At 59.5% G+C, this 12,943-nt stretch overlaps 1 protein-coding gene across 5 annotated transcripts in view; it reads right to left on the bottom strand.

The window, feature by feature from the left end:
• The window catches only part of NRXN2 (neurexin 2), a 302,332-nt gene that overhangs the window by 22,366 nt on the left and 267,023 nt on the right, over nt 1-12,943 (bottom strand). For 4 of the 5 annotated variants that reach the window (XM_075005502.1, XM_075005503.1, XM_075005505.1 and 1 more), the window contains one exon: nt 5,569-5,891. In XM_075005502.1, the coding sequence (XP_074861603.1) occupies nt 5,569-5,891 (323 nt within the window). Of the gene's footprint in view, nt 1-5,564; nt 5,892-12,943 lie in introns of all 5 variants that reach the window. The other variant, XM_075005504.1, reaches the window with a different exon arrangement.

Raw genomic sequence — 12,943 nt, 5'->3', positions numbered from 1 at the left:
TGATGCTGCAATTCCCCAGCAAAGCAGCACTTGGCCTGTCTATCGGGGACCTGGTGAGTGCTGTGTGTGTGTGTGCGTCTGTAGGCGGCACTCTCCCTTGCAATCAGTGCTGCACTAGGAGGCGTTCTGCTGCAGGGAGGGGAGCTGCAGCCCCGTAGGGGTGCTGGCAGGTTGGGGTGGGGGTGCTGCAAGGCAGAGGGGAGGGGCTCAGCAGGGACATTTTTTCACAGGCTGCGATGGGGGCCTTGGCTGCCCGGCTCAGCAGGAGGGGCCTGCCCTTTGCACTTCATGTCACACAAGCTGTGGATGGAGCGTACCGTCTGTTTTAGAGGTGCTGGGCTGCCTCTGGGGAAGGGTCTGGAATTGGTGCCCATACAGGCCATGCTGCAAAGGCCTGAGTGTGCCAATGAACAGCAGCAGGCAAAGTGTGTCCTGCTCCTGCCAGCGTGGGTCAGAGTAATGGCTCTGCCTTGAAAAGCAACACCCCCCCCCAGCTTGAGGGGGCAGCAGCCATTCTGCCAGCCCTTCAACATCACGTGCCCTCTAGATGCAACTGGGAATAGAGCCCTGGCCGCCAGACTCCAGGCCCTGCTCTAACCACTAGACTCACTGGCCTCCCAGAGCTGGGACAGAACCGTGAGGCATTGATTCCCAGCCTCCATCGCTCTCTTCGCCTCCGGCTTCCAAGCTCTTTGGGCGGGGGGCAGAGACTGTTGCTCATTATGTGCCTGGTCAGAGCTGGCCCTGAACTTAGTTGCCGGGGGAGAGGTTCATGCAGTGCCTGGCTCAATGGCCGTCACTACACATAGCAACATCGCCCCCAGCTTCCAAGCAGTCCTGTGTGATAGAGCTCTAGTCTAGTCTCCTCATGGCTCACAGCCAGCGCTCCCGAGCCCAACGCTGCCCCCTAATTACAGCCATAAATCCCTTCCTAACGGGTAGGACCAGTACATTAATCCCATCAGCTTTCTGGCCTGGCCCCAACCTCCTAAGACTCACTATCCTGTCATGCAACTGTGCCCACTGCTATCTTGAGCCCCATGGCCATGCTGTCTCCCTGAAAGATGGAGGAGCAATGGATGCATATAGTCCAATCACAGACCAGCACTACAGCCAATAGTCACTGGCGCACAGAGGGTATCTTCCCTCTAGGTCCAGCCGAGACCTCTGAAGCAGGGATCCCACATGGAGCCTCCCTGAATGTCCACTTCTCTCCAGACCTGGGAGACCCCTAAACCAGGGATCTCACACTCAGCTCTGAATCTCCTTACGCTTAAACAGGGAGTTGGGAGGATCCAGGACCGATGGACTCTTGGGGACCCGGGATGTGGAGCTGTTTGTATCCAGCACCTTCTAGAGAACTGAGCAAAGGACTCCTGGGTTTAATCCCCAGCCCTTGGAGGGGAATGGGTCCAGCAAGTCGGGGCAGCGGGGCTGGGAGCTAGGTTTCTGGGTTCTGTTCCCTCTCTGCCCAGCTGACACCTTGTTCTAGGTGGAACTAAGCCACTTACCCTTCACCATGCCTCAGGACCCGCCTCCCTCCCTTGAAAAGCAAATGCTGTCTGGAGGGGTGCCTGGGTGCCAGAGAATAGAAAAACCCACTGCAAATAGAATCCCCTTCAAAATCCCTGTGGTTCATCTGAGTCATCCCCCTCCCGAAACCAACCCCCCAGCCTTTCTCTCAAGGTTGGGAAATCAGGCTGGTCTAATTACTGCTCTGGTTGCCATGGCAACAGGAAGATGACTTTGTCAGCGATTTTTATTTTTCATACATATGGGTGTGAGGAGGAAAAAAATCCTCTGGCTGCTGTGGCAGCAGTGGCTGAGGAGCGTGACCCCAGGGGTGAAGAACAATGCCCTATATCCTGATCCAGGCAGCACTGGCCTGCCCCCTCCATCTTCCTCTGGACTCTGTTTCCTGCTCAGCCATCTGTCTTCCCCTTGGCCCTCCCTTCTGCAGCCCCAGACCCTGCATCCTTCCAGCTTTCTCCAGCCCCAGGCCCTGCGTCCTGAACACAGTCCTGACCACCCACCCATCCTCTTCCCACCCCTTCTCCAGTTGCAGGTCCTGCCCGTTCCATCCATTCTTGCCCTGTCCCAGGTCCCTCGCCCCCCAGTCCTCCTCCACCCACTACATGCCCAGGCTCTGCCCACCCAGCCCTAGGCTCTGGCTTCCTCCCTTCCATCTACCTCCTCCTCTGCCCATCTGCCTTCATCCTCTTCTCACCCTGAGGCCTTTCTACCCCCCAGCTCTGTGTGTGACATTGACAGGAACGCCTCCCCAGAAGCTAATCTCAGGGTTCTAAACCCATGTGCCCCATTCTGCTCCAGCCCCTCTGCCTCCAAGCTGATTGCTCCACTGTGACTTCAGAGATTGCCCTCCCCACTCCCAAAGGACAGGACCAGCGTTCCCTCTAATTTTTTCCATCCCTGTGTGGAATAAATGTTATGTGCCTGGAGGCATGGAAAGATGTGCACCACCAGTACAAATTCATGCTGTGGGTATTCTACCAATCAGCTGGGCAGCACCTAAATCTCTGCTGGGGGGCTGCCCAAGAGCTCAGCTTGCAGAGAACAATGGACAGGACTCTCCTGCCCTCTGCTGTACCCTGGCTTGACTTTGAACTATTCTCAGGTAATTCTAGCTCAGGGAGCAGGGCCACAGAGCTATGATGTATGGCTACTGTACGTTGGCTTGCCAGGGGGATAGTAGTGGCTCACTGAAAGCTGCGGGTGTCAAGCTGGGATGCTTTTCTAACAGATCTGCTCTAGTTCACCCAGCAATGAATTTAGGGAAGTGTTATGCAGGAGGCTTTGCAGGAGGTCAGATTAGATGATCACAATGGTCCCTCCTGGCCTTCAACTCTATGAATCAGGCTTTGCAAGATGAACCTTTGTCTGACTGACTGTTCCAGCTGGTCAGGAACACTTTGATGAAACGTTTCTTTGCCAGAAGAGCCCATTCATCAAAATGGAACGCGTCCCTGAGGCAGGGGAGGCTCTGTCGCGTTCGCCAACTTGGAAAAAAAAGTCAGAAACAATCTTCAAAATTACTAACGCTTTTGAGAGGGAAAGATGACGGGGGTTGGCTCAAATTAATTTCACTTTCAGAATTAACTTAATTCAGACCACGGGCTACAAAGTAGAAGGAAAATCAATCAAAATCACAGGTCCACAGGGCCGTGGGGGACGCTGGGTTACCATGTCTGGTCTTCGCTGTCCAAGGCACCTCTGTCATAGAATCTTGGTCAGAAAGTTAGTAAGTTCCGTCTTCGAATAAGAGAGCCAGGCATCGCATGCAAGGCTGCTCCATGACCCTCCCTCTTCTGATGGGCCATTTACATTTCCCCACCTGACAGGTTTCCTGTCATCTGTGCAAACCACTCACATCTTGACTTTCTCTGGGAACAAACATTTAGGATTGCCAAAAGCCCCATGGGATGGGAGAGTTGTTTCCCACCTGGCCTGACAGGACAGACTGGTCTGAGTCACCAGTGGGCTGGCCAGCATCTGGGCACGGACAGATAACAGCTCCAGCAAGCTACATCTCCCTAAGCGCCCCCAGCTTGCCAAAGGACTACAGGCCATGTCTGCTAGTATGGAAGATTCTGGCTCCAGTCTCCTGCCAGTCTGGTTTGACTAGAGCAGCCCTGGGAGAACAAAGGGTCCTAGCAGGGCGCAGAGAGGGACCAAATCATGCTACAAGGCGTGCATTGGCAGAAGCCAGCCTTGCCTAGTTTGCCTTCTGCAGGAGGAGAGGCTGGTAAGGGTTTGTATATGTGGATTCTCTTAATCTGGAATCAGTGTCCCCACAAAGAGTTAATCAGGAACAGCTAGTCTGCATCTAGTTCTCCCACCCCCTCGGTCTGGTTAGCATGTCTGTGGAGACAAGCTTAAGATGATGTGTGCAGACAGAGAACACCCTTCGTCTCAGACGCATGGAACCTCGTGCTAGCTGCAATCCACTTTGGTTTCCGAGAGCTGTGTGGGTGCTGTGGGTCTCTGGCCACAGACTCCCAAGTGAGTGTGATTCATCCTCAGGATGCAGCCATGAATGTGGGAGAACTGCAAGAAGTCCCCGCTCCAGGAGTGGTAAAGGATGGGTGAAGCCTGGCCCAGGAGCGGGGGTGACAGTGTGAATATTCTGCAACAGTTTTATGAAGCCTATGCATGCCTCAGTTTCCCCAGTGTTTTACATGGCTACCCAATGGAGAAGGGACTGCTTGCTCTCAAGGCAAGCTGGGAGACATAGGTCTGAATGTCACCCTGCTTTCTGAGCCTGAATGAATCATTAAAAAGAGACTGGCCATGACCAATCCCAAATCAATGAGAACTGCAAACCTGATCGCCAGGCCACTGATAGGTAGAGCTGCCAAGGATCCAGAGGGGGATGGATGTTCCCCGCTATTAGCGGGGACGCTGAGCCCAGACCCCAGATGGAAAACAAAAGACTGGGAGGAGGTGCTGGAGGAGAAGCACAGGCTGCTAGAGGAAGCTGGCAGCTCTTATCTGGGAATGGACAGATAGGCAGACAGACAGAGCGTTACCCGGGGGCTCACTCCAGCTTGGCCAGGCTCCGGGCTGAGCAGAGTGGACTGTGTCTTAACCTTCAGGTCTCTGTGCTAAGCCACAACTACCATCCCCATCCCTAATAAACCAGCTGCCCTGGGGAGGCTGCGCCAGAGTCACTGGAAATGCCGGCCAAAGGGCATCAGTCCCTGAAGGTGGACAAGGCTCTGCCAGGGGCCTGTCTTGGCTGGACTTGCTCAGCAGAGCTCGGGGGGAGCAGGAGGGCTAGAGCACAGAGGGTTAGTATCTGCAGACAGGGAGACTGTGTGCTCCACACTTAAGGGAGAGTGAGAGCCTGGGGGTCTGGTACTTCCTCCGAGAGACTCTTCCAAAGCTGGGGGCGTAGCCTTGAGCCTGTGCATCCAGGGTGGAACAGGCCCTGAGGCCAGGTAGGGGAACTGCAGTGCAAGGAGCCCTGGAACTGTGCCAGGACAGGAGACTGGATCCCACAAGCATCCCCTGGTGTCCCATCTGTCCTTCTGCCATAGCTGGGAGAGACCAGCTCAAGGATTAGGGGACACAGGGGTTTACTGGAGATAGGAAAGCCAACTGCACAGGCTCCAGCCAGCCCGTCCCCCATCTTGCTTGTCTCCCACCTTACCTGGGAATTGCTGGCTATGGGGAAGCCTAGGGGGTGGGGATACAGGACTTACCCAGGATAGGCCAGAAGAACCAGCCCCACCCAGTGCATTTTGCCTACCTCCATAAAAACCCACTCAGATGCTTTGCTTACCAGACCTTCCTATCCCTCCTCCCTCCTTCCCATCTCCCCTCCCCCAGGACCAAACCCCTCCCCCGTCCCTTCCCCCCCCACCAGATCCCAATCACTGTTCTATCTTCCTTCCCCTGGGCTATCGCAACCCCTTGGCTTCTGAGTACCAGACCTCCCCTCCCCTTTTCACCCCCCACCCCTATACCAGATCCTCTTCACCTTTCCATTTTCTCTCTGTCAGGTGCCAGACGCTCCACCTTCTTGTCTACCCTTCCCCTCCCACTCACCTGGGTGATGCTGTCGCGCATGGTGGGAGAGCGGCCACGCCGCGTGGTGGTGGTAGCCATGGTGGTGGTGGTCTCCATGATGGTGGTGGACATGTCAGCCAGCAGGGTGGTGGCCGTGGTCTCGGTGGTCATGACGGAGGGCACCTCACCCACCAACCGCAGGTTCCCCTCCACCCACACATTGGGGTCGCTCTCAGCTGCCAGGGACAGAACTTTGAGCCCGTTGTAGTATAGCCCTGAGATCTGGCCCTGGAAGGGGCGGCCCTGATCTCGGCCCCCGATCTTGATGGCGGCCTGGCTGTTAAATATTGTCAGCTGTCGACCTGCCAAGACGGAGTGCGGGAGAGTCAGGGTGGGGAAGGAAGATAGGGATGGATGAGGTTCAAGGGGGTAAGGAGGGATGGAGTTGTAGGGGATAGAGGGGAGGGAAGAATAAACAGAGAAAGAAAGGTTCTGAGTGAATAGCAGCCCAGGACAGAGGTGGAGCTCAGCCAGCCATGGGCTGCAGAAGGCAGGGGACCCTGTGACAGTCCCCCAGCTGCTGCCCCAACTGGTGGCCACAGCGACACCCCCCCCCCGGCATTCCCACTTCCTCCTGCCACTTCACTCCTTGCCAGCCACGCACCCTGCACTGGCTCCTAGTGCACCTGTGCATGGCTTTGGTCCGTCACACACCCCTCCACTCCTCACCCCAACCACCCATCTGCTTCCGTCCCCACCGTCCCTTTCCATCAACCTCCTCTTTCCTGCACACCCTTCATCCATCCATCCATCCATCCATCCTCCATGCACAGGCATCGACCTCACCTCCCACAGGGGAAGGCCTGACTCTCCCCCTCCCCTGCCCAATGCCCTGCTCTCATTTCACCCCTTCCCTGAAACCCCATCACCTCCTCCAGCCCCAACTCTGCCCACACCTCACCTCCATTCCACTCCTTCTGTCAAGCCCGTGCCCTGCCTCTTCCTGGCCCTGCCTAGCCTCCACCCATCCCTGCTTCTCCCCAGCTCTCCCAGAGCTGCTTGAATGCCACGACTCAGCAGTGCACTGTGCTGGGGAAACACAGGGAGCTGGGGGTAGGACTTGGTCAGCTGGCCCACCTGTGTGCAAGAGGCACAGAGGGAGGGGGGCAGAAGGTGGAAGGTTGGTCTCAGTGGGTGCTCAACACCCACTAATTTATCTCCTTGGATGCTCCAGTCCGAGAGCACCTGTGAAGTTGGCATCTATACCTCCCTCCCACCACACTACTTCCCTGCTCTTCCTCCACCCCACATTCATCCCCCTCCATCTGCCCCCAACTACTCCCACTATTCCCCTTCATCTGCGTAGCCCCAACCACCACTTCCCTCCCTGCCTCTGACCCGAAAGTATCCCCCCATCCACCTCTCCTTCCCTTCCTCCATCCTCCGCCCCTCCAGCCCTACCCCTGCCATGTATCTGTCCCCGCACACAGCCTTCTCTCCCCCCAAGTACCTCTCCCTCTCCAAGCACACCTTCCCTTCCCCTCCATCCACTCCCACATCCCTCACACCCGCACCCATCCCTGCACACCCGTCTATCCCCTGCAACCTACATCTATCCACCCTGTCCCTCCTCCATCCACCTCCTCAAGCCCTACCCCAATCCATCCATCCGTCACCAGACTCACTCCTCTGTCCACCTGTCTTCCCTCCCACACTGCCCCCCCTTCCCCTCCAGACCCTTGGGACCCATTTCTGCATCCACAGACCCTGCGCAGAATGGAGACAAGTGAGCAGAGGAGGAGAGAGAGACATGTGGCACAGGCAGGTGTTGGGCACAACTCCAATCTGGCCCTGGTGGGGCTGGTGCAAGTGGGGATGCCTGGCTCATGGGCATGGAGAAGGAGACATGAGGCCCTCCCCCTCTAGGGGTGCTGTCTCTGGTCCGGCCAGCCCAAGGGGAAGCAACGTGAGGGGTGACAGTGGTGTGAGGGCAGATGGGGGCATAAGAGGCATGGCACAGGAGTTCACAACATCTGAATGGTGCAGCCCTTCCTCTCCCATGCCAGGCAGAAGGCGGCAGTGTGCCAGGGATGGGGGACAAGGAGCCATGCCCACCTGTCCAGGAAGGGGACTGAGAGGAGGGCAGGTGTGTGTATGGGGGAGGTGGGATGTACCTATGGAGGCAGGGGCTGGAGAGCTGGGTGTTGGGAAGCAAGGTGTACAGGGAAGGGCTGAGAAGGGGCTGTGTGTGTATGAGAGGGAGAGGCTGGGGTGGTGTGGGGGCAAGGACTGGGGAAGTGTATACAGACATGGAGAAGGGGCTAGAGAAACAGGTGGGGTAAGGCTGTGAGGGGAAGGTTGGAGAAGCGTGTTGGTCTACGGGGGAGGGGCTGGGAAGGTGTGGGGGGAAAGGGTGTGGGGAGCATGTCTATAGGGGAGGGGCAGGGGAGGTGTGTGAGGGGTACAGGTGTGGGGAATGTGTCCATGGGGGAAGAGATGGGGAGGTGTGTGTGGGGGGTATGGGTGTGGGGAGTGTGTCTATGGGTGAAGGGATGGGGAAGCGTGTGGGGAGGGGTTCAGGTGTGGGGAGCGTGTCTATGGGTGAAGGAATGGGGAAGCGTGTGGGGAGGGGTTCAGGTGTGGGGAGCGTGTGTATGGGGGAGGGGGCTGGGGAGGTGTGTGGGGAGTACGGGTCTGGGGAGCGTGTTTATGGGGAGGGGCTGGGGCAGTGTGGGGGGAACGGGTGTCGGGAGTGTGCTGTGTGGAGAGGCTGGGGAGGTGTGGGTAGGAAGGGTGTGGGGAGTACGGGTGTGGGGAGTGTGTCTATGGGGGAAGGGCTGGGGAGGCATGTGTGGGGGTAAAGGTGTGGGGACTGTGCCTATAGGGGAAGGGCTGGGGAGGTACGTGTGGGGAAGGGTCTGTGTCTGTGGAGGAGGCACTGGGGAGGTACGTGTGGGGAAGGGTCTGTGTCTGTGGAGTAGGTGTGGGGAGGTACATGTGGGGAAGGGTTTGTGTCTACGGAGGGGGCACTGGGTAGGTAAGTCTGGGGAATGGTCTGTGCCTGTGGAGGTGGCGCTGGGGAGGTACGTGTGGGGAAGGGTCTGTGTCTGTGGAGGAGGTGTGGGGAGGTACATCTGGGGAAGGGTCTGTGTCTACGGAGGGGGCACTGGGCAGGTAAGTCTGGGGAAGGGTCTGTGCCTGTGGAGGGGGCGCTGGGGAGGTACGTGTAGGGAAGGGTCTGTGTCTGTGGAGGAGGCGCTGGGGAGGTACATGTGGGGAAGGGTCTGTGTCTGTGGAGGAGGTGTGGGGAGGTACATCTGGGGAAGGGTCTGTGTCTGTGGAGGAGGCACTGGGGAGGTACGTGTGGGGAAGGGTCTGTGTCTGTGGAGGGGGCGCTGGGGAGGTACGTGTGGGGAAGGGTCTGTGTCTGTGGAGGAGGTGTGGGGAGGTACATCTGGGGAAGGGTCTGTGTCTGTGGAGGAGGCACTGGGGAGGTACGTGTGGGGAAGGGTCTGTGTCTGTGGAGTAGGTGTGGGGAGGTACATCTGGGGAAGGGTTTGTGTCTACGGAGGGGGCACTGGGTAGGTAAGTCTGGGGAATGGTCTGTGCCTGTGGAGGTGGCGCTGGGGAGGTATGTGTGGGGAAGGGTATGTGTCTGTGGAGGAGGTGTGGGGAGGTACATCTGGGGAAGGGTCTGTGTCTACGGAGGGGGCACTGGGCAGGTAAGTCTGGGGAAAGGTCTGTGCCTGTGGAGGGGGCGCTGGGGAGGTACGTGTAGGGAAGGGTCTGTGTCTGTGGAGGAGGCGCTGGGGAGGTACGTGTGGGGAAGGGTCTGTGCCTGTGGAGGAGGTGCTGGGGAGGTACGTGTGGGGAAGGGTCTGTGTCTGTGGAGGAGGTGCTGGGGAGGTATGTGTGGGGAAGGGTCTGTGTCTGTGGAGGGGGCGCTGGGGAGGTACGTGTGGGGAAGGGTCTGTGTCTGTGGAGGAGGCGCTGGGGAGGTACGTGTGGGGAAGGGTCTGTGTCTGTGGAGGAGGTGCTGGGGAGGTACGTGTGGGGAATGGTCTGTGTCTGTGGAGGAGGTGCTGGGGAGGTACGTGTGGGGAAGGGTCTGTGTCTGTGGAGGGGGCGCTGGGGAGGTATGTGTGGGGAAGGGTCTGTGTCTGTGGAGGAGGTGCTGGGGAGGTACGTTTGGGGAAGGGTCTGTGTCTGTGAAGGAGGCGCTGGGGAGGTACGTGTGGGGAAGGGTCTGTGTCTGTGGAGGGGGCGCTGGGGAGGTACGTGTGGGGAAGGGTCTGTGTCTGTGGAGGAGGCGCTGGGGAGGGATGTCTGGGGAAGGGTCTGTGTCTGTGGAGGGGGCGCTGGGGAGGTACGTCTGGAGAAGGGTCTGTGTCTGTGGAGGGGGCGCTGGGGAGGTACGTGTGGGGAAGGGTCTGTGTCTGTGGAGGAGGCGCTGGGGAGGTGCGTGTGGGGAAGGGTCTGTGTCTGTGGAGACGGCTCTGGGGAGGGATGTCTGGGGAAGGGTCTGTGTCTGTGGAGGAGGCGCTGGGGAGGTACGTGTGGGGAAGGGTCTATGCCTGTGGAGGAGGCGCTGGGGAGGTACGTCTGTGGAAGGGTCTGTGTCTGTGGAGGAGGCGCTGGGGAGGTACGTGTGGGGAAAGGTCTGTGTCTGTGGAGGAGGTGCTGGGGAGGTATGTGTGGGGAAGGGTCTGTTTCTGTGGAGGGGGCGCTGGGGAGGTACGTGTGGGGAAGGGTCTGTGTCTGTGGAGGGGGTCCTGGGGAGGTACGTGTGGGGAAAGGTCTGTGTCTGTGGAGGAGGTGCTGGGGAGGTATGTGTGGGGAAGGGTCTGTTTCTGTGGAGGGGGCGCTGGGGAGGTGCGTGTGGGGAAAGGTCTGTGTCTGTGGAGGGGGCGCTGGGGAGGTGCGTGTGGGGAAGGGTCTGTGTCTGTGGAGGAGGTGCTGGGGAGGTATGTGTGGGGAAGGGTCTGTTTCTGTGGAGGGGGCGCTGGGGAGGTATGTGTGGGGAAGGGTCTGTGTCTGTGCAGGGGGCGCTGGGGAGGTACGTGTGGGGAAGGGTCTGTGTCTGTGGAGGAGGCGCTGGGGAGGTACGTGTGGGGAAGGGTCTGTGTCTGTGGAGGAGGCGCTGGGGAGGTACGTGTGGGGAAGGGCCTGTGTCTGTGGAGGAGGCGCTGGGGAGGTACGTGTGGCGAAGGATCTGTGTCTGTGGAGGGGGCGCTGGGGAGGTACGTGTGGGGAAGGGTCTGTGTCTGTGGAGGAGGTGCTGGGGAGGTACGTGTGGGGAAGGATCTGTGTCTGTGGAGGGGGCGCTGGGGAGGTACGTGTGGGGAAGGGTCTGTGTCTGTGGAGGAGGTGCTGGGGAGGTACGTGTGGGGAAGGGTCTGTGTCTGTGGAGGAGGCGCTGGTGAGGTACATGTGGGGAAGGATCTGTGTCTGTGGAGGGGGCGCTGGGGAGGTACGTGTGGGGAAGGATCTGTGTCTGTGGAGGGGGCGCTGGGGAGGTACGTGTGGGGAAGGGTCTGTGCCTGTGGAGGATGCGCTGGGGAGGTCGCGTGGGGAAGGGTCTGTGTCTGTGGAGGGGGCGCTGGGGAGGTACGTGTGGGGAAAGGTCTGTGTCCGTGGTGGTGGCGCTGGGGAGGTACGTGTGGGGAAGGATCTGTGTCTGTGGAGGGTTTGCTGGGGAGGTACGTGTGGGGAAGGGTCTGTGTCTGTGGAGGGTTTGCTGGGGAGGTACGTGTGGGGAAGGGTCTGTGTCTGTGGAAGAGGTGCTGGGGAGGTATGTGTGGGGAAGGGTCTGTGTCTGTGGAGGAGGCGCTGGGGAGGTACGTGTGGGGAAGGGTCTGTTTCTGTGGAGGGGGCGCTGGGGAGGTGCGTGTGGGGAAGGGTCTGTGTCTGTGGAGGAGGTGTGGGGAGGTACATCTGGGGAAGGGTCTGTGTCTACGGAGGGGGCACTGGGCAGGTAAGTCTGGGGAAGGGTCTGTGCCTGTGGAGGGGGCGCTGGGGAGGTACGTGTAGGGAAGGGTCTGTGTCTGTGGAGGAGGTGTTGGGGAGGTACGTGTGGGGAAGGGTCTGTGTCTGTGGAGGAGGCGCTGGGGAGGTACGTGTGGGGAAGGGTCTGTGTCTGTGGAGGAGGTGCTGGGGAGGTACGTGTGGGGAAGGGTCTGTGTCTGTGGAGGGGGCGCTGGGGAGGTACGTGTGGGAAAGGGTCTGTTTCTGTGGAGGGGGCGCTGGGGAGGTGCGTGTGGGGAAGGGTCTGTGTCTGTGGAGGGGGCGCTGGGGAGGTACGTGTGGGGAAGGGTCTGTGTCTGTGGAGGAGGTGCTGGGGAGGTACGTGTGGGGAAGGGTCTGTGTCTGTGGAGGAGGCGCTGGTGAGGTACATGTGGGGAAGGATCTGTGTCTGTGGAGGGGGCGCTGGGGAGGTACGTGTGGGGAAGGATCTGTGTCTGTGGAGGGGGCGCTGGGGAGGTACGTGTGGGGAAGGGTCTGTGCCTGTGGAGGATGCGCTGGGGAGGTCGCGTGGGGAAGGGTCTGTGTCTGTGGAGGGGGCGCTGGGGAGGTACGTGTGGGGAAAGGTCTGTGTCCGTGGTGGTGGCGCTGGGGAGGTACGTGTGGGGAAGGATCTGTGTCTGTGGAGGGTTTGCTGGGGAGGTACGTGTGGGGAAGGGTCTGTGTCTGTGGAGGGTTTGCTGGGGAGGTACGTGTGGGGAAGGGTCTGTGTCTGTGGAAGAGGTGCTGGGGAGGTATGTGTGGGGAAGGGTCTGTGTCTGTGGAGGAGGCGCTGGGGAGGTACGTGTGGGGAAGGGTCTGTTTCTGTGGAGGGGGCGCTGGGGAGGTGCGTGTGGGGAAGGGTCTGTGTCTGTGGAGGAGGTGTGGGGAGGTACATCTGGGGAAGGGTCTGTGTCTACGGAGGGGGCACTGGGCAGGTAAGTCTGGGGAAGGGTCTGTGCCTGTGGAGGGGGCGCTGGGGAGGTACGTGTAGGGAAGGGTCTGTGTCTGTGGAGGAGGTGTTGGGGAGGTACGTGTGGGGAAGGGTCTGTGTCTGTGGAGGAGGCGCTGGGGAGGTACGTGTGGGGAAGGGTCTGTGTCTGTGGAGGAGGTGCTGGGGAGGTACGTGTGGGGAAGGGTCTGTGTCTGTGGAGGGGGCGCTGGGGAGGTACGTGTGGGAAAGGGTCTGTTTCTGTGGAGGGGGCGCTGGGGAGGTGCGTGTGGGGAAGGGTCTGTGTCTGTGGAGGGGGCGCTGGGGAGGTACGTGTGGGGAAGGGTCTGTGTCTGTGGAGGAGGCGCTGGGGAGGTACGTGTGGGGAAGGGTCTGTGTGTGTGGAGGAGGTGCTGGGGAGGTACGTGTGGGGAATGGTCTGTGTCTGTGGAGGAGGTGCTGGGGAGGTACGTGTGGGGAAGG

Source organism: Carettochelys insculpta, chromosome 11 (genome assembly GCF_033958435.1).
Source record: "Carettochelys insculpta isolate YL-2023 chromosome 11, ASM3395843v1, whole genome shotgun sequence".
Taxonomy (NCBI): Eukaryota; Metazoa; Chordata; order Testudines; family Carettochelyidae; genus Carettochelys; species Carettochelys insculpta.
Note: the sequence above shows the minus strand (reverse complement) of the source record. Positions and strands in the feature narration are given on the sequence as shown.